This window comes from Balaenoptera musculus, chromosome 3 (assembly GCF_009873245.2).
Source record: "Balaenoptera musculus isolate JJ_BM4_2016_0621 chromosome 3, mBalMus1.pri.v3, whole genome shotgun sequence".
Taxonomy (NCBI): domain Eukaryota; kingdom Metazoa; phylum Chordata; class Mammalia; order Artiodactyla; family Balaenopteridae; genus Balaenoptera; species Balaenoptera musculus.
Window position 1 is genome coordinate 88,188,384 of NC_045787.1, and position 24,354 is coordinate 88,212,737.

Consider the following 24,354-nt stretch of genomic DNA (forward strand, 5'->3'; position numbering starts at 1 on the left):
GACTTGGCTTACCAGCAATACCTTGAAGTTTAGCAAGAGACAACAATGTGATATGCTTGCCTAATAATGATGGTAATGATAATAACATCAACATACACGAGTCATAACAGTCATATGAGAATCACTTTGATGTTGGCAATAATGCTTCTGGACCTTGCTCTAGTCAGACAACAGAAGAACTGTGTTTAGTTCTGAGCAACACATTTTAAGTGAGGGATGGAAATAGCCAATGCCAGGCTGGTCTAGAATAGATATCATGCAAGATCTGAGAAAAGTGTGAAGCCTGAGGGAAGATAGGAAGAGGTGGCCACACAGAAGAGACAGAACCTTTCTGCCTAGCTTCACATATGTGCTATTTATAGGAACATTTGGGTGATACTCTTCTAACGAAATCCAACCCTTGTAGGGGTGCTGAGTGGCTCCAACTCTGGAAGTCCATTAACCACTTCTGTACAGCTGAGGTCTGTTAGGGTTTTCCTTCTTAGATCACAGTTAAAGGACTATAAAATCATGTGCTCAGGAGCCTATTCCAGACTTCCTTAGTAGCTGTGTACTTTGCTATAAACACTAAATCCTCCAGGGGGTTACATTATAGAAGTGATAAGACTACACAATTAAATATTAGAAATGACCACTGAGTATATCCTGTTTATTGTTTATGATTTACACGAAAAATGATGGATTGGGGTTGTAGAACAATAAACCAATCATTGCGTTTAGACCTGGGCTTTTGAAAAACTTGCATTCCATTTTAACAGTTCACATATATTTAACAGTTTATATATAAATGCAGATCACAAAGAGTTAGTTAGCTTAGAGATAAACAATTAAGAAACACGAAAGAAAACCACATAGATCTACCTTTAAATATCAGCATTCAAATTACAAGAAAGAAGAAAACGTTTAAAAAAATAAAATTATTAGGTCAAGTCATTTAACATATAATAGAGAAATAAGAGAAACAATACTTTTATTAATATTTATATTTCTAATTTACCTTCATATATTCTTTACTTTTTCAAAAGGAGCCAAGATGTGATCAAACAATATTTAGGTGTCCTAACTTGTCAGCCTCAGCTTATAACAGCTTGTTACAATGAAAATTCTAAAACCTCAATTTTCTTTTTAAAAGAATTTTTAAGCCAACTCTTATTCAACTTTTCTCCTTCATAGCAGCTGTTTACAGATAGTAGGGAGCCAAGAATGAAGGGCAGAAACAGATGGAAAGCAAAAAGTACAACAGCTATCTTAAGTTCAGCTCTCAACACTGCTGGTTGAATTTGGAACCAAAACCTCTTAACAACTGGCAGATAATAGCTAAATCTTAACAGCCAAAGAAGAAATATTTTCTTTGGGACAGCTGCTATCTAGGAGAAGAAAACCAAGGTCCCTTTATACTGCCTAAATATAATGTGTGGCTTATTACAGAGAAATCTGTAACAATGTCAGTTTAACCACTAAGTGTCACAACTGATCATTATTATTTAAAGGAAACAAACAACAATAAAAATCACACTAGCCACAAATTTCCACAATATACACATGAGAATTAATTTTAATTTGATTTGACTCCTTGACACTAACTGATCATCAATGAAATATGGTATGGAAAGATCACAGAGTAGAAAACAAGCAAAGATTAGTTTATACAACAGTGACTATATACATCAGAAGGAAAACATGCTACCTAATGCAACATTAAGGCTTGAATGTAAGCATTTCCAAAGTCACAGAAGCCCCAAAGAACCCCTAAATTACAAAGTCACCACATTACATGCATGCAATGTTCAGTTTTGTTTTACCCATAAAAGGATACACAGTATTTTGCTGTAAGTACCAGACACATTTACAATATATGCAAAAATTAGAATGCAAGTGTTATGTTCCTTATATTTAAGCCTCAAATATGCCAACAGTGAAAATACATTTATTTTTAAGAATGAAGAAAAGAGATGGAATATAAATATGCAGAGAAATTAATTACACAAATAAAATGTAATTTTGCATTTGGGAAGCCATATAAACAATTCTTTTTATGTGTCTAAACTAAAGTATCATTGTACTACTTGGATGGATGTACACTCACTGTGTGTTTTACTATTTTACTTGCTCAAATGTGGCATTCTAACACCCATCATTCTCTGGTGTTGATACCGAATCACATCCATAAGTTAAATATTATGTCCATGTTGATACATACTTGCCTACTGGGTGTGATAACCTAAACAGAAAGCTGTGCGCTCTTCGTTTGGTTACATAATTACAAAGATGACCATGTGGGTCAAGTTTCCCATTAAAAAAAATGTAAAGTAAGGAAAGCTGATTTCCTCACTTTTGTAAAAGCTTGTGAACAGATCTCTTTCAGAGGATAAATGTGAGGTCAGCATCTTCTTTTCTCTTTTAGAGAAAGGAAATTAAGAACGGAACTGTGTTACCTGTTCAGTTCTGTTCATACAGTCACTAGGCAATCACACAATCTATTCCTTTTTCACCCATGGATTAATTTGAAACTACTTGTTTTTATTTTAGTTCCAGGTGAATAATTTTCCCAAAATAAATTAGTGTAAAGAAACAAAGGCTGATAATGTAATATGACTAATCCTTGTTCAACAATATTTTAAAATAATAAATTATAACATAGTAAGGTTTAGATATGTTGTAAAAAGGTATGGCCAAATCTGTCCTGGACCCCATCAGTTTTATGCTTTATACAAGACAGCACAATTAATCTTCTAGTTTTTTAAGGATTCAGGTTTTCCTTCGGTATACAACAGAATGAGTGTTTTAAAACACTTTATGCTTGTTTTCAGACTTTCCAAAATATTTCAGAGCCAAAATTACCTTTAACTATATCCACTATTACACAAATGTGCCATGAGTGTTCTGGACCTTCAAGTATAATTTTAACCAAACAGAAAGGATTTTATAAGGCCATCTAATTCATCTCACTGTACCAAGCACTGAGCACATGAGATTGTTTATATGCTTTACTAACCTTACTTTTAAGCACATCCACCATTTCAAATATAATAACCTATTTTACTACCTAACCATTTCAAGGAGATTACATTTAAGATTTTAAAATTTTGTGATGCTCTAGCCAGAAGTTTTGTTTGGCATTCTAAAAAGTCCTAATTTTAAACAAAGATGAAAGAATAGGTTATCTTCTTATAAAACCACTCAGTATTATGAACCAAGAGGTTTTGATGAAGCAAAAGCAAAGGGACCAATGAAAAAAAGCATGCTTTAGAATTCTTTTTTATTTCCGACGAAACCAAATTTTACTACTGTTGTGATCACAATCTTCACATTTGATGCAAATAGGAAAGCTTAATTATAATCACTTAGTGGCAGTACTTCAGACAAAACCAATAATGTGTGCCACACAGATGATTATTTCTTCTGGATAAAGTTAATTGATAAGCTTGACATTACAATTAATAACATATTAAACTAAAGAAAATGAATGCACTACTTCAACATTCAGCTTGAAAATGTTTAGTACTTTCTGCAAACCTAAATTTAGTTTAGAAAGGTTAATATTCTCTTTCTAAACTATGGCATAGACTATATATAGCATTTTAAATATATTTATATATAATTATTTGCACATCAGATTTAGAAGGATCTGCTGATTTACTTTGATAGACCGATCTCATTCAAGTGTTCAGGTTTAGGGGGCTTCTGCAGTACTGTCGTTTGCAGGTGGGGCATCATGATCAGGCTCAGAGGAAGCAGCTGCAGGTGTTTCCATCACAGCAGGTGGGAAATGACGGCGGCACACAGGGCATGTCCCTGACTGGGGGGAGAATAAAACAAGTTCACAGCCAATGGAAAGATCTTAACTGCTACAAAGTATCAGAACAGTATCATTATCCTCAAAACAAGTCAAATAACTTAAAAACAAAACCAAATAAACTTCAAATCCACACAGTACAGAGAGGCAAAATTTTGATGCTATTTCCTCTTCATCCCAATCAGACTCAATTTCTCTGAGGGTAAACAGTGTCTCCTAATCATGTCTGCATCTTTTAGGTCACGCATCTTTCATTTAGTGAGTATTAATTAAGAGTCTACTACACGCTCCACTTGGCACTGGTGCTACAAGGGTGAGCAAGGAGTCACAGGGCATGTCTTCACCTGAACTGAATGCATGTGTTAGAGAAACCAGAGACCTAATTAATTCACATATTTATTATACCAAATTATCCCCCTAGGATCTTCCTCATATATACTAAAGCCTCACTTTAGTGTAGCACAGATATGTCAAAGCAGATGGACCGCAGACCTTCTTTATAAGCCATATACTTCCTTTTCAAAAAGATATGGAGAGTTAGGTGCCTTCTACATGATAAAACAAATCAATGAGGGAAGGTGAAACAGGGAAAGCAGTTAGACTGGGAGTACATTATTTTAGGACCAATGGAAGGTTATAGAGATGTGTCATCTGGCGATATGTTATCCCCTCACAAATCTTGTCTTTTTCCCAGAGATCTCCCGAATAGAAAAAAGGTTGAAGAAATCAGGCTGTTGAAGGTGACAAAGATTTAGAACTTGGAAACCTTCGCCCTAGAGGAAAGGCTTCACAATGAGCTGCTTCCTGATGGGAGACAGACTAAAGAGATTATTACCTTGGGTTAAAGCAAAATCAATGACAATTCAAGATTGTACAACATACATAATATTTACAATTCAAGAATTTAATTCAGCAAACATTTATTGTGCACTTGCCATACAGATGGGGCCAAAAGAGCAACATTTTAGAGTCAAATATATGAGTACAGTCTCAATCAACCACACACTAGCTGTGTAACCTTGGATGAATAACAATGATTGGAAAATGAGAATAAGGATACCAATGTGTCCCAGAGTTACTGTTAGGATTAAATGGGAAAACACACATCATCCAGCGATACGTGACATAGAGCAGGCACAGACAACGCTAGATCCTTCTTAAGGCTCTGATACTATTGTGGGAGTTTAAAAAAGAGGATAGTAAGGATAGAAAAGGTCGAATTTAAGCGGACCTACCTAGATCATCTATTCTTACAGTAAGGGGAAGATCACACCAGGCTAAGCAAAAATGAGTAAATGTACAGAGGAGTAAATCTGACGAGACAGACTAGATCACAGAAGGCCTGGAAAGCCTAGACAGAAACTTTAGATTTTATAAAGGAATCAGGAACATTTCTGCACTGGATTTTAGATATTCACTAGAGTTTTGACAAAGATGAAGTAGCAGTAGAGGGGGAGCAACAGCAAAGAAAGAGAAAGGAAAGAAAAGAAGAGAGAAAGGAGAGGGTAGGAAGTAAGAGAGGAGAGAAGGAAGGGAGTGGTTATAGAGAAGAAAGGGAGCCATATCCATAAGTAATTAAACTGGGAATGTGATTTGGGAATTTCTACTGAACTGCATGTAAATATCCTTTATGCAAGAATAGAATTCACTGAGATTTAAGTAAAACTTTTTTTTCTTAAGTAATTCAAATATACTTAAAAATTATTGGGTAAACATTGAAAAACAGTATATAAAAATTTGAATAGGAGGTACTTGGTAGGTTATTAAATATCATATACATTTTAATATTTAAAATATTTTCTTGTAGTATAGTTGATTTACAATGTTGTGTTAATTTTTGCTATATAGCAAAGTGATTCAGTTATACATATATATATTCTTTTTCATATTCTTTGCCATTACGGTTTATCCCAGGATATTAAATATAGTTCCCTGTGCTATATGGTAGGATCTTGTTGCTTTTCCTCATATACATTTTTAGAGATACCATCTCATATTAGCAGAATATCTGTACACTGTTATAGTACTCTGAGTAGTCCTAAAGGCTTCTTTACTTAAGATATTCCTGAAAACATCAAATTTCAGGGATATATAATCAAAGATCTAATTAGCCTTATCCTAAAATCATTTGCCTATATTGTTTTTAGACAATGTTAGTAAGGTAAAATAGTTTGATATATCATTAATCTGTAATCATTAAAAGGTAACCAATTTTAAACACTGAATTAAAAATTACTACGAGTATGTAGCTAAATAAAATAGGCTTAAAAGACACTACTATCATCATTAACTTGTAGGAGAAACTATTAACTTTAAAAAAGTAAACCTGCAACTCACCTTCTGCAGCCAAATTGAGACACAAGGTTTGTGAAAGAAATGATGACAGGGTAACTCTGTTGCTATATCATCCTTAATATACTCACTGCAACAGATTGGACAGCACTGCTCCTGACCAATAGCTGAAAACAAATAATTTGATTTATCAATCCCATAAAGTTCAATTTTAATGAAACTGAAAACCAACATATTGACTCATAGACAATACCTATGAAAGACAAAAGAACCAGACTTTGGTGAATTAATTGGCAAAAGTGTTTCAGCTTAATACATGACAATTTGGAATTTAATAAACATTGCTTTTGTAGAAAAGTTGACTGGTGAACATTTGTCCCAGCCTATCACTTGATAAATTAAAAAATTCCACTAGGTAAAAGTTTGTCTGAATTAGGTTTCATACAAAATCTAATGAAAGTTTCTGACAGTCACTATTTTACCTTCTAGGTGCATTGGTAATATACTTGAATATGCAAAGTGTCATTCAACATTAGAGATCAACTTTGCCCTTACCAGTGTGATCTTCAAGAACAAGGGTCTCTGGAAGACCATCAATGCTCTCCTTACTGGCTGGTGGATTGGCCACCTCAACATCCACTGCAAGAGACTCTAAATGTGCCAGGGCAGTCTGAAAATGAAAAGTCGCATTTCTTTGTTAGGAAACACTTTTTAAAACAGTAACGAAAAACTATTTTTAAAGGTATCTTCCAAAATTATATCCACCATTATCCTCTTCCTCCTGGTTTCTTTTGCTTCAGTCCCTGCCCTTTTTGCCTCCTTCCAAAAGAAACCATCACCAGACCAAAAAATCAAAAAACACAGGAAAAAAAAATCCCCACTTTTCACAAGTACAACAAAAATCTATCTTGTCTCAATAACCATTTACTTGCCCATCATACTTATATTTTCAAGAGTGGTTACCTCTTCCAACTTATGAGCTTATGTGTGAGATCAATAACATGAAAGAAAATAAATACTCTGGACAGGTTCAACTCATGAAAGATAAAATGTGGCCAAGGTTACAAGATGTTCAAGGTAGGGAAGCAAATAGTGCATTCCTGAACGGCTGTATCTACTACTGGCATAGAGTCAGCACACCCACATTACTGGTTCACTAGTACTGGCACAACTCATTTTATTGCACTGTGCAGATAACTGCATGTTTTTACAAATTGAAGGTTTCTGGCAGGCCTGGCTCAAACAAATCTATCAGTGCCACTTTTTCCAACAGCATTTCTCATTTCATGTCTCTGTGTCACATTCTGGTAATTCTCACAATATTTAAAACTTTTTCAATATTATTATAATTGTTATGGTGATCTGTGATCAGTGATCTTTGAGGTTACTACTATGACTCACTGAAGGCTAAGATGATGGTTAGCATTTTTTAGCAATAAAGTGTATTTTAATTCGGGTATGTACGTTTTTTTGGGCATAACTGCTATTGCACACTTAATTGACTACAGTATAGTGTAAACATAACTTTTATATGCACTGAGAAACCAAAAATTTGTGTGACTCACTTTATTGTAGTGCTCTTGAACTGAACCTGTAATATCTCTGAGGTATGCCTGTATTCCTAGGTTATCTGGGTTGTGAACTTTATTTAGGGGTTCAAATGTCTGGAAAAAGTCACTAACAGGAATGGAAAGAACAGCAAATCATATGACCATCTAGTATGAGTCACCCTCATCCTTTTGTGGCTTGACTAGCCCTTATGGCTACAATTAGATTAGAACTGCAGATACGACCTGTAATCACAGGATCTAAAAGGTAGAAACACACCAAGTATCCACTGACAGATGAATGGATGAACAAAATGTGGTTAGTAAAGATAAATATTCAATATATAGTCAAATTCAGAATATTTTGATACTGTAATATGGTAGTATATTAACCACTTTACTAAGAATAAACGTTAAAGGACAAGAGTATTAAAAATAATTATACAATAGCTTGTTAATGAATACTCAATATAAAAAAAGGTAAACTGTGACATCAAAAACATAAGACTGGGGAAATAAAAGGGTAGAGTTTTTGTAGGCAATTGAAGTTATCAGCATAAAGTAGGCTGTTAAGATGTTTTATGTAAACCTCATGGTAACCACAAAGCACAAGTCTACATTAGATTCACAAAAGGTAAAAAAATCACCAAGTCACAAAAGAAGACAATAAGAGAGGGAGAAAGTAACAAGGGAACTACAAAACAGCCAGAAAACATAATAACAAGGCATTAGTAAGTTCTTATCTATCAATCATTACTCTAATATAAAGGGACTAAATTCTCCAATCAAAAGGCATACAGTGGTGAATGGAAAAAAAAACAAGACCCAACTCCATGCTGCCTGTAAGAGACTCACTTCAGCTTTAAGGAAACACACAGGTTCAAAGTGAAGGGATGGAAAAAGATACTCTATTCAAGTGGAAACCAAAGAGAGCAGGGGCAGCTATACTTATATCAGACAAAAGAGACTTTGAGCCAAAAATGGTAACAAGAGGCAAAGAAGATTATTATACAATGATAAAGAATCAACTCATCAAGAGAATACAACAATCATAAATGAATATGTACCCAAAAAAAGAGCACCTAAATATATTAAGCAAATAAAAACAGATCTGAAGTGAGATTAGACAACAATACGATATTAGGGGAGTTCAATATTTCACTTTCAGTAATGGAGACATCATCCGGACAGAAAACAAAAAGGAAATATTGGACTTGAACTATTCTTTAGGTAAAATGGACCTAACAGACATATACAGAACATTCCACAAAACAGCAGCAGAAGACACATTCTTCTTGAATGCACATGAAACATTATCCAGGTTAGATCATATATGTCACAAAACAAGTCTTGGCAAATTTGAGAAGACTGAAATCACACCAATTATCTTTTCTGACCAAAATGGCAAAAAATGAGAAATCAACAATAGGAAGAAAACTGGAAAATTCACAAATATGTGGAAATTAAACAACACACTCCTGAACAACCAATGAGGCAAAGAAGAAATCAGAAGATATCTTGAAACAAACAATAATGGAAACACAATATGCCAAAACTTATAGGACAAAACAAAAGCAGTTCTAAGAGGGAAGTGTATAGCAAAAAAATGCCTACATTAAGAAAAAGGAAATATACCAAACAACCTAACTTTACACCTCAAGGAAGTAGAAAATAGTTTGAAAATGTTTTTCAAAATATCTGAAAAAGAAACTAAGCTGAAAGTTATCAGGAGGAAGGAAGTAACAACGATCAGAGCAGAAGTAAGTGTGGAGACCAGAAAAATAGAAAATACCAACTAACACCTGTTTTTTTGAAAAAATAACATTGACAAGTCTTTAGTTAGACTAAGAAAAAAAGACAAGACCCAAATAAAATAATAAATGAAAGAGGAGACATTACAACTGATAACACAGAAATACAAAGTATCAGAGGAGACTATCATGAATAACTGTACACCAACAAATTGGATATATTAGAAGAGAAACATAAAACCTACCAAGAATGAATCATAAAGAAACAGAAATACTGAACAGACCAATACAAGTAGGGAGAATGAATCAGTAATCAAAAATCTCCCCCAAAAGAAAAGCCCAGGATCAGATGGTTTCCCTGGGGAATTCTGCCAAACATTTAAAGAATTAATGCCAATCCTTCTCAAACTCTTTCAAGAGGAGGAGGGAACACTCCCAAACTCATTTTATGAGTCCAGCATTACTCTGATAGCAAAGCCAGTTCAGGACACAAGAGGCATACCTTGTTTCATTGAGTTCTGCTTCATTGCGCTTCACAGATATTGTGTTATTTACAAATTCAAGGTTTGTGGCAACCTTGCATTGTCAGATGATGGTTAGCTTTTTTAGCAATAAAGTATTTAAAAATTAAGGTATATACATTGTTTTTCTAGACATAATGCTATTGCCTACTTAATAGAGTAACTATAGTGTAAACATAACTTTTTATATGCACTGGGAAATGAAAAAATTTGTTGACTTGCTTTATTGTGATATTCACTTTACTGCGGTGGTCTGGAGCCAAACCCGCAATATCTCCGAGGTATGCCTGTACAAGAAAAGAAAGTTACAGCCCAATAATCCTGATGAACATAGATGCAAAAATCCTCAACAAAATAGTAACAGACCATATTCAACAGCACATAAATGGATCACACACCATGATCAAGTGATATTTATCCCTGCGATGCAAGGACGGTTCGACACATATGAATCAATAAATATGATACACCACGTTTATAAAATGAAAAGATAAAAAGCATATGATCATCCCAATAGATGCAAATAAAAAAAAAAGAAAAAGAAAACACTCATTTGACAAAACACAGCGTCCTTTCATGATAAAAACTTTTCACAGATGGGTATAGAAGGAACATACCTCAACATAATAAAGGCACACAAAGCCCACAGTTAACATCATAATCAACAGTGAAAGGTGGAAAGTTTTCCCCCTAAAGTCAAGAACAAGACAAGGGTGCCCACTCTCACCACTCCTATTAAACATAGTACAGAAATCCTAGCCAGAGCAATCAGGCAAGAAAAATAAATAAAAGGCATCAAATTGGAAAGGAAGAAGTAAAAGTGTCTTTGTTTGCAGATAAGATCTTATATGTATAGAAATTCCTAGACTCCACAAAAAAAAAAAAAAAAGTTAGAACTAATCAACAAATTCAGTAAAGTTGCAGGATACAAAATCAACATATAGAAATCACTTGTGTTTCTATACATTAATAATAAAATATCTGAAAAAGAAATTTTTAAAAATCCCATTCATGACAGCATAAAAAACTTAATAAAATACTTAGGAATAAACTCAAGCAAAGAGGTGAAAGATCTATACACTGAAAACCATACCACTTTGCTGAAAGAAGACATGAATAATGCAAAGACATCCCATGTTCATGGATTGGAAGAATTAAAATATATGTTAAAATGTCCATACTACCTAAAGCAATATACAGGTTTAATGCAATCCCTATCAAAATTCCAATGGCATTTTTCACGGAAATAGAAAAAAATCTTAAAATTTGCACGGAACCACAAAAGATCCTGATCCTGAATAGCCAAAGCAAACAACAAAGCTGAAGGCATCACATTTCCTGATTTCAAACTGTACTACAAAACTATAGTAATTAAAACAGTATGGTACTGGCATAAAAACAGACATATAGACCAAATAACAGAATCAAGAGACCAGAAATAAACCCTGGCAAATAAGAACAACTGATAAGGGAGCCAGGAATACTCAATGGGGAAAGGATAATCTCTTCAATAAATGGTACTGGGAAAACTGGATAATCACATGCATAAAGCTGAACCCCCACCTTACACCACTCACAAAAATTAACTTGAAATGCAATAAAGACTTACACATAAGACCTGAAACTATAAAACTCCTAGAAGAAAATACTGAGAAAAAGTTCCTTGACATTGGTTTTGGCAATGATTTTCTGGATGTGACAACTAAAGCATAAGCAACAAAAGCAAAAATAAATAAGTGGACTACATTAAACTCAAAAGCTTCTGCACTGGAAAAAAAAACAATCAACAAAATGAAAAGCCTAGCTACAAAGTGGGACAAAATATTTACAAATCATGTAACTGGTAAGGGACCAATATTCAAAACATGTAAGGAACTTAAGAGCTAAAAAACAAACAATAAAAAAGTGAGCAGAGGAACTGAACAGACATTTTTCCAAGGAAGATATACAAAAGGCCAACAGGTACGTTAATAGACGCTCAATATCACTAATCATCAGGGAAATGCAAATCAAAACCACAATGAGATACCACCTCACACCTGTTAGAATGGCTATCATGAAAAAGACAAGAAATCAAAGTGTTGGTAAAGCTGTGGAGATAAGGGAACCCTCATGCACTGTTGGTGGGAAGGTTAATTGATGCAGCGACTATGGAAAACAGCAGAAAGTTCCCCTCCCAAAATTAAAAATAGAACTACCATATGATCCAACAACCCCACTTCTTGATAGTTATCTAAAGGAAATAAAATCAGGATCTTCACTGCAGTATTATTCACAATAGCTAAGATATAGAAACAACCTAAGCATCCAATTATGAATGAATGGATAAAGAAGGTGTGGGGTGTGTGTGTGTGTGTGTGTGTGTGTGTGTGTGTGTGTGTGTGTGTGTGTGTGTGTATAGATCTATCTATAAAATGGAATATTATTTAGCCATAAGAAAAAAGGAAATCCTGCCATTTGTGACAACATGTATGAAACTTGAGGGCATTATGCTAAGTGAAATAAGTCGGAGAGAGAAACACAAATACTGTATAATATAACTTATACACAGAATCTAAAAAAGGTGAACTCACAGAAACAGAAAGTAGAATGGTGGTTGCCAGAGACTGGGAGTTGGGGGAAATGGGCAGTTACTGGTCAAAGGGTACAAACTTCCAGTTATAAGATGAATAAGTTTTGGGGATCCAAGGTAGCAAAGTGATTATAGATAACAAATTGTATTATATACTTGAAAGTTGGAAGAGAGTAAATCTTAAATGTTCTCACCACAAGAAAGAAATGGTAATTATGTGAGATGATGGAGGTTAAAAACCCTACTGTGATAATAATTTCACAATATATAAGTTCAAATCAACACACTGTACACCTTAAACTTACACAATGTTACATGTTAAATACATCCCAATAAAGCTGGAAAAATGTGGTATACACATGCAATGGAGTAGAATTCAGCCTTGCAAAAGAAGGGAATTCTGACACATGCTAAAACAAGGATGAACACTGAAGGCATTATGCTAAGTGAAATAGGCCAGTTACAGAAGGATAAATATTGTATACCTGATATGAGGTACTTAAAGTAGTAAAATTCATAAGATAAACAGTAGAATGATGGTTGCCACAGGATGAGGAAAGGAGGGAATGCGGTTAATTGTTTATGTATAGTGCCATTTAACTATATACTTAAAAGTGGTTAGAATAGTAAATTTTACATTATGTGCCTGTTACCACAATAAAAAATAAACAAACTAGGCTTCCTAGGTAGGAATAGGATTCTGCCTGATGGTTAACATTGCGTTCTCTTGGATGGCAAACATAATCTTTTGTATACTCCTCAAGATCTAGCCAAGATATTTTAGGAACTGTCTTTCCAAAAAGGGTTTGAGATGACTTACAATAAAGGATAGGGCCAAGGCCAAAGCAAAGTCAGGAATAAAAAAAGAGCGAGCAAAATAAATTCATTGTAATAAAAGTTAATAAACATAGTTAATAACATTGAACACCATATTTGACTCTGGATTTGCAGATAGATATTGCAAAAAGAAAAAGTGTGCCAGTAACAGAATGATTGCCTCTGACAAATACACCTTTCATTTCTGTTCTGTGAAAATAGATCTGGGCCCTTTAAATATTTTTCCTTTGTCAGCTACCATGATCTTAGGCTCTGCAGGAGAGGGTGCTGGAGAGACATCACAGGAGGAGAGGGCTGTTCAGTTCTAGCGGGCTTGTTGGGAGCAGTGTGTGAGGCTTCCCTGTTGTGGGCTTCTGGAGCACAGACGGCTTCTGCACCAGGCTCCTCCAGCGTGAAAGGTGTCCCCAGCACCTGGATCCGGAAGCACATGCAGCTTTCCCAGTGCCTGACAGCTGCAGTATAAGGTGGCCAGCAGCTTCCCCTGGCACCCATCTTGGGTGGTTTTGTGGCAGGAGCGCTTCCAGTTAGTCTCTTCCCTGTGAATAGTTTCTTTAGCACTCCAAAGGTAGATTTTTGCCAAGATCCAGAGGGCAGATTTCCAGCAAGTTCTGCCAGCATAGTAGCATAAACACTTCTCTAAGAGCCATGGTTGTGTCCTCTTCAACACAGCCTAGATCTCAGCCCTGGGGGGTGGGAAGGTAGAGTGCTTCATCTCAGCCCTAAGGCTCTTCCTTAAATCTGCTATTCCTATATTCTTTAGAATTCACTTTACTTCCTAGTAGCCTAACTATAGTTAGTAATTCTTTATACTAAACTTACCCCATTCAAATTAATTGTTTTCTCCCTTGTGACTGAGCTCAGACTGATACAGAATTGGTATCAGGCATGATTCCATGAAGTAAGAATGGGATTGGTTTGGTTGAGCTTTTGGGCTTGAGCTCACTGCTGAGCTCTTTACCAACTGAAGAGGGACGCTATCAATCCATGGTCTTCAGTGGCATCAAAACTAAACTATCACTGTGGCTGAACACAATGAAGTGCCACCTAAAGCACACGTCTTGGGAACCCAGGTGGCTGCTGCACCTGACCTAACGGCAGTAATGATGACTATAAAACCTGTGATGTGGGATGGATCCTTCTGAGTGCTCCTGCATGCTTACAAAGAGAAAATGACAGACTTGGGCCCATTAACTCTCAAAGTGAAGCACAGTATGAGAACCAGAGCATGTCCATGAGAGCCCTGAAAAAAATCTCTTACTTCTGAAAATCAAACATACATTTTAAATTAAATTAATTCTCAGTCAAGTGTCTCAAAAGTTATATCACTGATTGGTTAAAAAACAGGATTCTGAGACTTAGAGTGGGGACATCTGGTTGAACTCAGATGAAACTGACTATTTTGAATCCCCATGTCACTCTGAGCCTCCTTGTACCAGTAGGAGTAGCTCACCCTCCACAAACCAGCCTTCCTCTACTTGAAAGTCCTGTGATAATTTCAAGTATAGAGTATACATCTCTTAGTACTTCTATGCCCAATGGTATAAAGTTACCAGAAAACTACAGCAGCCAAAAAAGGCAGGATGATTGAGGACACAGACTCTTGGGAAATGTAGGTTTGGGTCACACCACCAAGTAAAGAATCCCAACCAGGTGAGATTCTTGCTGATGACAGAGAAAATAAGGAAGAAAGACACTATAGCTATGAATTACAGTCTGTGACCAAATACAGAAACAAGGACTAGTAGCTTTGCATATTTTCTATTTGCTTGTTATATGTATATATTTATCTGTATCTACTAACCATTTTCTTTTTTTCCGTCCTTCCCATTTTTATTTTATATAGCAGTCAACTTTACAATTTAATCTTTATATAAGAGAATATTCAGTATGACTGACAATTTATGAAGTAATTAATATAGCCAGCGATGAATACAATGACTCTTGGGACTGTTCATCTGTTCATTCTGGGGAAAAGGTGAAAACTTCTTCTTTTGTTAGAATAGCTGTATCTTGTTAGGTAGAAATATAGCTGTACTGTTGTTGGACGGCAGTTGAAACGTGTGTAGAAAGGTGTATACAGAATCCAAGTAGTCAAAAATACGGACTGTTCCAATAATCAATTATTGCTTCTCAGATCTAAATTCACTGTTTTTGTAAGCTCTGTGAAAATGGATTTGGGCCACTTAAATATATTCCCTTCTGACAGTTGTCATGATGTTAAGCTTTGTTCATAGAGGATGCTGAAGAGACAGTGCAGGAGGAAAAGGGCTTTGTTTCTGATCCTGGTTGAGAAGCCTTGACAGGCTTCTGCGGCATGCATAGCTTTCTCCAGCACCAGACTCCTGCAATGTGCACAGCTTCTCCAGCGTCTAGCTCTTGCAATGCACGTGGCCAGTAGCTTCCTCCAGCACCCACCTTGGACAGTTCTTTTGTAGAGGGTTTCCAGTTAGACATCACCCTACAGGGCTGATTTTCAGCAAGTTCTGCCACCCCGGTATCACAGCGACTTCTCAGCTATTCAGTGAGCCACAGCTATGCCATCTCCACCAAGGTATGGATCCCAGCCCTGGAGCAGAGTGTGAACTCTCCCTTAGGTGATCCTGGGTGGTAGCTGTTCCTTATGTGTACTTCTCCTGTATTCTTTAGAATGATCTTTATTTGTTATTAAACAATCACTTTTTACTCTAATCCCCTGTTACAGTTAATAACTCTTTATATTAAACTTTCCCATCAGGAGATAGGAAATGGAAAGTAAGAGCCTATTATTTGTCCCTTCTGTCTCATGAATAACTGTAGCTATAATCATGAATCTCCTCCAATTCCCTATGTACTTCTCAAGGCAGACTCTGCAAGAACTTATCTGTGCTACACATAAACAAAAAGAAGGGATACTATTTACAGGAAGATCCACTTGGGTAGGTTATTCCAGGCTAACTATGCTTTAATACATGTTTGTGTCAATGGGTTCCTTATTCCTTTCTGAAGACTATCTGCATATTTGCAGTGCTAATAAATACCTGAAATTTCAATATATGTAAAAATAATTCATTGCCTTGGTACTGACATATATTTAAGGTGATCTGGGATCACTTATAAGCAACAAGAGCAAGAGAGACGATTTTATAGCCACTGCTATGAAAATCCATAAAAATCTGTCTATAACTTAGTACAATATTTATTCAAATGTTAGTCCAAGTGTCAGGAAGACAACTAGATGGCCTAAACAGCCCAACTGGAATATATCTAGTTTTAAATACATCTAGTTTTAAAGATTTTGTCAGCACAAAATCTAGTTTCTAAAGAATAAAACATAATTTAGTTTTTAAAGAATCAATACCTACAACAAATGATTTAATACTGATTTTGAATGACCACTGAATCCAGATTTGCTAGATGATTACCACTTGGTTGACTGATAATTTGAATGTATCTTTGAATATATCCATTTACTGAGAGCTTACCATGGCATCAGGTATTTTGCTAAGTGATTTAACACAATCTCACAATAACCCATGAGGTAAATTTTGTTATTCCCATTTCATAGATGAGGACCTGAAGATTAAAGAGGTTAAGTGAACTATCCAAGGTCACATAGTCTAAAAGAATCAATCTAACTCAAAAGCCTATGCGCTTACCTCACGTACTATCTTCCTAAGGCCTACACCTTAGTGTAAATGAGGTACTCTGTAAATATATAAAGACTTTCCTAGGGGTCCACGGGCATGGAGAGTCTTAAGAGACTCAATTTCAATTAACTATCTTATGTAATCTTTCCTCAAAGGAATCTGCCTAACAATGCACCTGCAGTCACAGTATCCAGCTGGCTCTCCTGTTCCCACATTCCTTTTTATACTCACCGTTTTTCCACTTTATAAATAAAAGCATACTTCTTCCCCATTCAAAGGGGTAATCTGAAATACTGGGGTCAAACTGAACTATAATGACTGATAACAGATCTTTGTAGATGGCTTCCCATTTTCTACTTTCAAAAAAAATAGGAGGATCTAAACAACTTGCCAAGTTTTTGTGATTTTGGTAAATATCTCAGAAGAATTCAGTGACAATGGTATGATAAACTCCTTCCATCCCTACCAATTTACTTATTTGAATAAGGTTTTTCAACCTACATTCATAAAGATAAAAATCAGAAATAAAGTTGATGCTGAATTATGCCTCATTCTAGGAATAAAATTCACTCACAAAGTAATTAGGAAGGAAAAAAAGCTTCTCTCTCATTAAGAGATGCATTTCTAGTAAAATTTTTACTTTATGTTTAAGTAATTATTTACCAAATTTTATAACAGTTTGTTTTTGATCAATAGACACAACAAACAATTTTAACTCAATCTAAACCAATTTTTTTTACATTTAAATTCCTGAACATATTTTTATTGCAAAAGTGATATAATAGGGTAAATAATATTACTTAGGATTTATGCCAAAAAATTTTAGATGTCAACCTAAAGATGTGCAAAGGAATACTTTTTTTTTTTTCCAAGATTTCTTTGGGAGTGAGTAAAAAGCTTTAAAATCATTTTTTCAAACAGTTAAATATCTTAAATATTTTGCCCTCATATCTGAGACAGAGATATGAAGCAAATGTTTATTGCCAATATATTCACCAGTATCTACTACCTGAAAAGAAAGATCAGCCTAGTACTGGAAAAATAACAGAAATGAAAACAACCACTGCCAGAAAGAGACAGGGCTGCTGAGAAAAAAAACAAATCAAAGCACTCAGTTTGTCTTATTACTTGTTTTTGCTTTATTTAAAGAATGTTAGTGTTAAATTTAAAAGGAAAAGTCCTAAATTATAAATTATTTGTTTCATTTTTCAAAATGAATAAGTGCATGGTAGAAAAATAAAGATTTCTAGAGAGTGGTAGGAAGAAGGAACTGTACTGATTCTCTAGGAGAGAAGCATGTCTCAATCAGATTCAAATAAAATAAAGCTGAGCACTAAATCTGAAGAAGCTGTTATGCTGTGGGGAAGGGGAGACATTTAATGCTATTAATCTGAAACAGAAGGATAGATGGGTAAGAACCACTGAGAGTGGCAGTGCCACTGGGTTCCGGAGAGCAGGAGGCAACAATGTGGAGACTCTATGTTCCCTGGACCCACTACATTCTTTCCTTCCTCTTGTCTTGTCCACTCTGCTAATGCCTTCACCTAGCATGACCTCGCATGACCAGTCTCTCTCGCTCTTCTTTCAAGATGCCAATCAAATGTCACAGTTCCCATTAGTAATAAATAATAAAACTTTTAATTTTCACAACTTTTTTATAAAGACATCTCCATATTGTAGGAATCATAAACCACTAGCATAATAATGGAAACAAACTATTTAAGCAGTGTGAAACCAGACTCTAATATTGATGTATATTCCATGTGGTCACTTAAAATGTCTTTAACTCAAGGAAGTTAGTGATCCTTAATCTTTATATATTCTATTCCTGATGCAGGTGGTTATCATGCTGTGCCACTGTTTCCCATGTGTCAGAATTTGGCAAGGCAAGTTATATAATCTGGGAAAAGTCCTAAGTGTATTATCCTGTCTCACGATATTCTGACTTTTCTTCTAGTACATAGTATTTTTCTTTTTCTTCTCCCAGCTTTATTGAGATATAATTGACATACAGCACCATGTAAGTTTAACATATACAGCATAATGATGTGACTTACATACACCATGAAATGATTATCCCAATAAGGTTAGTGAGCACCCATCGTCTCAATATAGATGCAAAATTAAAGAAATAGAAAAAAAGTTATTTCCTTGTGATGAGAACTCTTAGGATTTACTCTCTTAACAATTTTCATATATAATATACAGCAGTGTTAATTACATTTATCATGTTGCACATTACATCCCTAGTACTTATTTATCTTATAACTGAAAGTTTATGCCTTTTGACTGCCTTCATCCAATTCCCCCTCCCCCCAACCCCCCGCCTCTAGTAATCACAAATCTGATCTCTTTTCCTGAGTTTGTTTTTGAAGTATAATTGAACTACCACACTGTATTAGTTCGTTACACTACATAGTGGTTTGATATTTCTATACATTTCAAAATGATCACCATGATACATAGTATTTCCGCTATGGTCACTTTGAGAAAAACATACACTATAATGCATAATTGACAGCAATGATCTCCATGGAAGATTACACACACTGAAAAAAGTGATGCCAATGCAGAGCTAACTTGTGTGTGCACCTGTGCATGCGTATGTGTGTGTAGATAAATAGGTCTGGATCTCTCTATCTACCTAATACCTAATTTATAAATCTAAACTGGGCTTTCTAATCTCAAAACATTTCAAGATAAAATGGTATTATAGTGTTCCTGAAAGTTTCGTCTTTCATTTTTGTTCTCTCACTTTTGACTCATTCACGTTATTACTGTTCCTCTACTTTGGAAATCACTGTGGAAATAGTGATTTAAAGAAAGACTTCTTACAACAAAATCCACTAGTGTAGTGGAAGTTCCCAAACATGAAAATGCTTGGGCTTTTGACCATAGGCAAATACAATTATGAACAAGTTTTTGTGTTTTGGTCAAATAAAGCAAAGAAGGCAAGACAAACAGGCACCAAATGTGCCACATTTATTAACCTGTGTATGTGTGTGGGGATGAGAGGGAATAACTTTTCTAACTACATTAAGCAGCTAGATAGATTTAGAAGCCATAAGAACCAAAAAAGGTAAGTGATTTGTAATATATCTTTAGAGATCTTTAACTGCATTTAACAAATATACCTGTCTGTGTGTGTATAAAATATTCAGATTCACAGACCTGTATACAGTAATTCTATAGAGGAAGAACATTTTCTAAATGCAAGCAAAACAAACACTTTACATTCTGTAGTAAAAACTGGAAAATATTGTGATTTTAGGCAAATTGGCAGGATGTCAAGTACAATTTCTATACACATACTGAATCACAATTCAGTAACTGTTATTAAATTGATAAGAAAATTATTTACCTTTTCTTAAAAGCAGTTAAAGAAACCTTTAGTTTTTGTCACTTGGCATCCCACCAACCTACATATGGGTACCAGAGCACTAAAATAAGCACGACAATACCTCCATAGCCTGGGCTAAGCGTTCTTCTAGTGCCATGTAAGTGAGGAACTGAGGATCCACGTAAGAAATAGCTTCAGCAACTCCTAGTCCATCTGCAAAGCCGTCAAACAGGCTGGAAAAAAAGTACAACCGTGATTTGGGAAGCCTTTATAGTGAAGACATAATTATATTAGCATACTGACAAGCCAATAAAGATGCTACAAGCAGAAAACCTTAAAATATTTTAATATAAATCTCATGGGGTGAGGGGCAGGAAGAACCCAACAGAAAAGTTAAATGCTAAGCATAAGGAGTTAAGATACCATTCCCATTCCCAATAGGCTGCCACACTCACTGCACAAAGTTTGTAAAAAAATTCTCTATGTTTCTAGTTCTAGCTCTGGGAACTGTTTATGGCTGGGATAAAGGTAGTACTTTTTCCCTCCTAATTCTTTACCGTATCTTTCCTCTTTTAGTTTCCAATCTAAATTTAGGTGAGAACATGTTAAGAATACTGCATTTATTTTAATTCTATCATTGGTCAAAGCCTCTTTTTCTTCTCTTACCTTGTACTGCTTAATTACTTCAGGCTTAAGAAAATTGTATTTTCTCAAGTTTATCTCATTAATCTCTCTTCTACTCTTCTAAAAACAAGGGCTCCTCCCTTATATTATTCAGTTTGAAAAAGATTTAGCTCCTAACTGCTCATTTTTATTATTATTATTTTTTTTCTGAAGGGTTGTAAGCCCCTTGAAGAAAAATATTATGTCTTAATCTGGTCCTTATCTTCTTCCTCCATGCCTACATATATACGGATTCCTCCTTTTTCTCTAGTCTTGGAAATACTAAGTATTTCAAGATTCAGAAAACGTAAGTATATCCTCAGTCCTCTTCTTTCTAAATCTTGTTCCCTTGGCAATTACATTCAAGTCCACCCCTTCAATTATCCTTTCTACAGATAATTCCTAAACCTCTATCTAATTCCAAAATCCCTGTTGAGTTCTTGAGCTACATTTTTAGTTTTCTGTGGGGCACTTTACCTCAATGAACTCCTACCACCTCAAATCCCAGATCTCCAAAACTGAGCTTATTTTGTCTACCTAAAGGAAAACTTCTGTTGACTTCCGCATTTCTATCAGAAACTGAATATCATAGTCAGAAAAATCCAGTTACACATGCTAGCTCAAAATAGTTATGATGTCAATCTTTGTGCCACCATTAAAATTACAAATCTATTGCCCAGAGATACAGAAGTATTCCTATGAAGAATATATTAAAGCTTAGTAGTATCTAGAAATCAGCAGACATCACATGGTACAAAGGAACAGACATTTTCATACAATCACAGATTTTAGAATTAGAATTAAAACTAAGATGACTGAATAAACCTCCTCTGCAATACTAGAACTCATTCATCTATCAGTGAAATGTAGTGCAAAGAGGAAGAGTCTTGGAGTCAGATAGGAATTTAATGTCACATTTAACTGAGTCATAGTTAAACAGTATGAAAATATTATTTAACTGTTACTGTTTCTTTATCTGAAAAACAAATTAAATGAGTAGATGCACACAGGTGCCTTGCACAGAGATGGCACCAGAGTAGGCATTCAAGAAACAGTAGAACCATTTCCTCCATGCGGAAAACTTACCGCTTTCTAAGCAGGAGCATGCAGTATGGGAGAGCCCTAATAGAAGTTTGAAACTTATGTGAAGTAAGTGCTCTAGTTCTGCCTGCTGAAGCAACACAAACTATGCCCACTTTCCCTTTGCAGAAAACTCCTTCAAATGATTGGAGTCAACTATCCCCCAATAATTCTTTTCTTCTCTGGGCTAAACAAATCTAGACACTCAGAGCATGGTATTTGGTTGTAATTTGGTAACTTAAGAATAATCAGCTAATATTAAAAATTCTAGTATCATTCATTTGGTAAACACCATGGTCATAACTGTCTCAGACAACAATCACCAAGGACACTAAAACTAGTAGATGGAAGCTTGATAGTTTGAAAGGAAACAGGTTATCTTCCCACTAGACGCTTATATAAAGCTAAAAATGGCAACTGTACAGTGATGAAATCTGAAAGATAAAACCTTTACCAAGTGATCAGAATTAACATCATCAGTAATGGGACAATTCGACACCATGTGCCTTCTGATATGAACTGAGAAGAACAGAACATTGTTTCTATGATATTCCTACTAAAAATGTGTAACTCGAATCTAATTATGACACTGGACAAAACCAACCTGAGGGACATTCTACAAAATAAATGGCCTGTACTTTTAAAAATGTCAAAGTTATAAAAGACAAAGAAGACTGAGGAAATATTCCAGATTAAAAGAAACTAAAGAAACATGTTAACTAACATGGTGGTCTTGGACTGGACCAAAAAAAATTTCTCTAATGGCATTAGTGGGACAATTATAGACATTTGAATAGGTCTGTAGATTAGATAATGGTACTGTATCAGTGTTAATTTCCTCATTTTGACAACTTTATTATGCTATATAAGAAAATATCCTTGTTTTTATGAAATTCATTCTAGGCTATTTATGAGTAAAGAGGCATCATGTTTGCAACTTACACATAAATGCGTCAGAAAAAAAATATCATGAATATAAAGAAAGGAAAGAAAGAATGGTAACATGAATGTGGTAAATGTTAACATTTAGGGAATCTTAGAGATATATGGGAATTTTCTGTACTACTTTTGCTATTTTTCTGTAAGTCTGAAATAATTTCAAAAGAGTTTAAAAATTCTATTATTAAAGCATGGTTATATCCACAAAGAATTAATTTCTCACAATCTTATTAGGTTAATTATTATAACCCTGATTTCTTATTAGGTTAATAATTATTAAAAAATAATAATTATAACCCCAATTTCTAACCAAGAGAAAGCTTAAGTTGTTATCAAAGAATAAATAAATGGTACATTTGGGATATGTCTAAATCCAAAATCTATGTTTTCTCCACATCAACTCCTACCGCAGCAATCTATGAAATATTCTCTGGTTATTCTACAATATTTCTGTGACTTAATCAAAACAAATAAACAAACAAACTTTTGATAGAGGACTTTTTTCCATTTTCCTTTAAGCTAAAATAAAAAAACCAAAGGGCTTTAATTTTTTTCCTAAGCAGTGGCAAAACTGAAAAGAAAGTGTGTCAAATTTTGTCTTTAGATAAGAATTGCTGCTGTTTGTCATGGCTTTTCCTTTTAGTTGTCAAAATGACATGCTATTTTAATATAAAAATCAAACCACATTTTCACCTTATCAACACTTAGCTATTACCACATAAATTGAATAGAGTACCACAAAAGCAAATAAGGAGGTGTTGTCATATCTAGACAAAATTCAGAACAGTAACCTTCAAAAATTTTGTCTTAAAATCAATGCTAAATTGTTTTCCATATTAAAAAAAAAAGTACTTTGAAGCTCCCCAAATTCTGGAACAATCAGCAATGTCTCTAAAATCTTAATACAACAGCCATATCCAGAAAGATCATCAATGAATCAGAAGTTTTCAAATTTAAGCTAAATTTTGTTCAATAAAGACCTCGATTATACCTTCAAATTTTTATGTGAGGGCTTTCCTGGTGGCACAGTGGTTAAGAATCCGCCTGCCAATGCAGGGAACACGGGTTCGAGCCCTGGTCCGGGAAGATCCCACATGCCAGGGAGCAACTAAGCCCGTGCGCCACCACTACTGAGCCTGCACTCTCCGCATGCCTAGAGCCCGTGCTCCGCAACTAGAGAAGCCACTGCAATGAGAAGCCTGCGCGCCACAACGAAGAGTAGCCCCCGCTTGCCACAACCAGAGAAAAGCCCGCGCGCAGCAACGAAGACCCAACGCAGCCAAGAATAAATAAAATAAATTAAGAAAAAAAAAAAAAGCTGATGGGACCAATGGACTGCAAAAACAAGTGGAGAAAAAAAAATTTTTTATGTGAAACCTGTTTTGAAAGT

General features: G+C 35.0%; 1 protein-coding gene across 2 annotated transcripts in view; it reads right to left on the reverse strand.

Moving 5' to 3' along the window:
• Nucleotides 1–614: 614 nt before the first annotated feature.
• The window catches only part of PJA2 (praja ring finger ubiquitin ligase 2), a 78,534-nt gene continuing 54,794 nt past the window's right edge, over nucleotides 615–24,354 (reverse strand). For both annotated transcript variants that reach the window (XM_036847858.1, XM_036847859.1), the window contains 4 exons: nucleotides 20,404–20,515; nucleotides 6,644–6,758; nucleotides 6,134–6,255; nucleotides 615–3,799 (listed from right to left, as the gene is read on the reverse strand). In XM_036847858.1, the coding sequence (XP_036703753.1) occupies nucleotides 3,674–3,799; nucleotides 6,134–6,255; nucleotides 6,644–6,758; nucleotides 20,404–20,515 (475 nt within the window). In that variant the 3' untranslated portion in view covers nucleotides 615–3,673. The remainder of the gene's footprint in view (nucleotides 3,800–6,133; nucleotides 6,256–6,643; nucleotides 6,759–20,403; nucleotides 20,516–24,354) is intronic.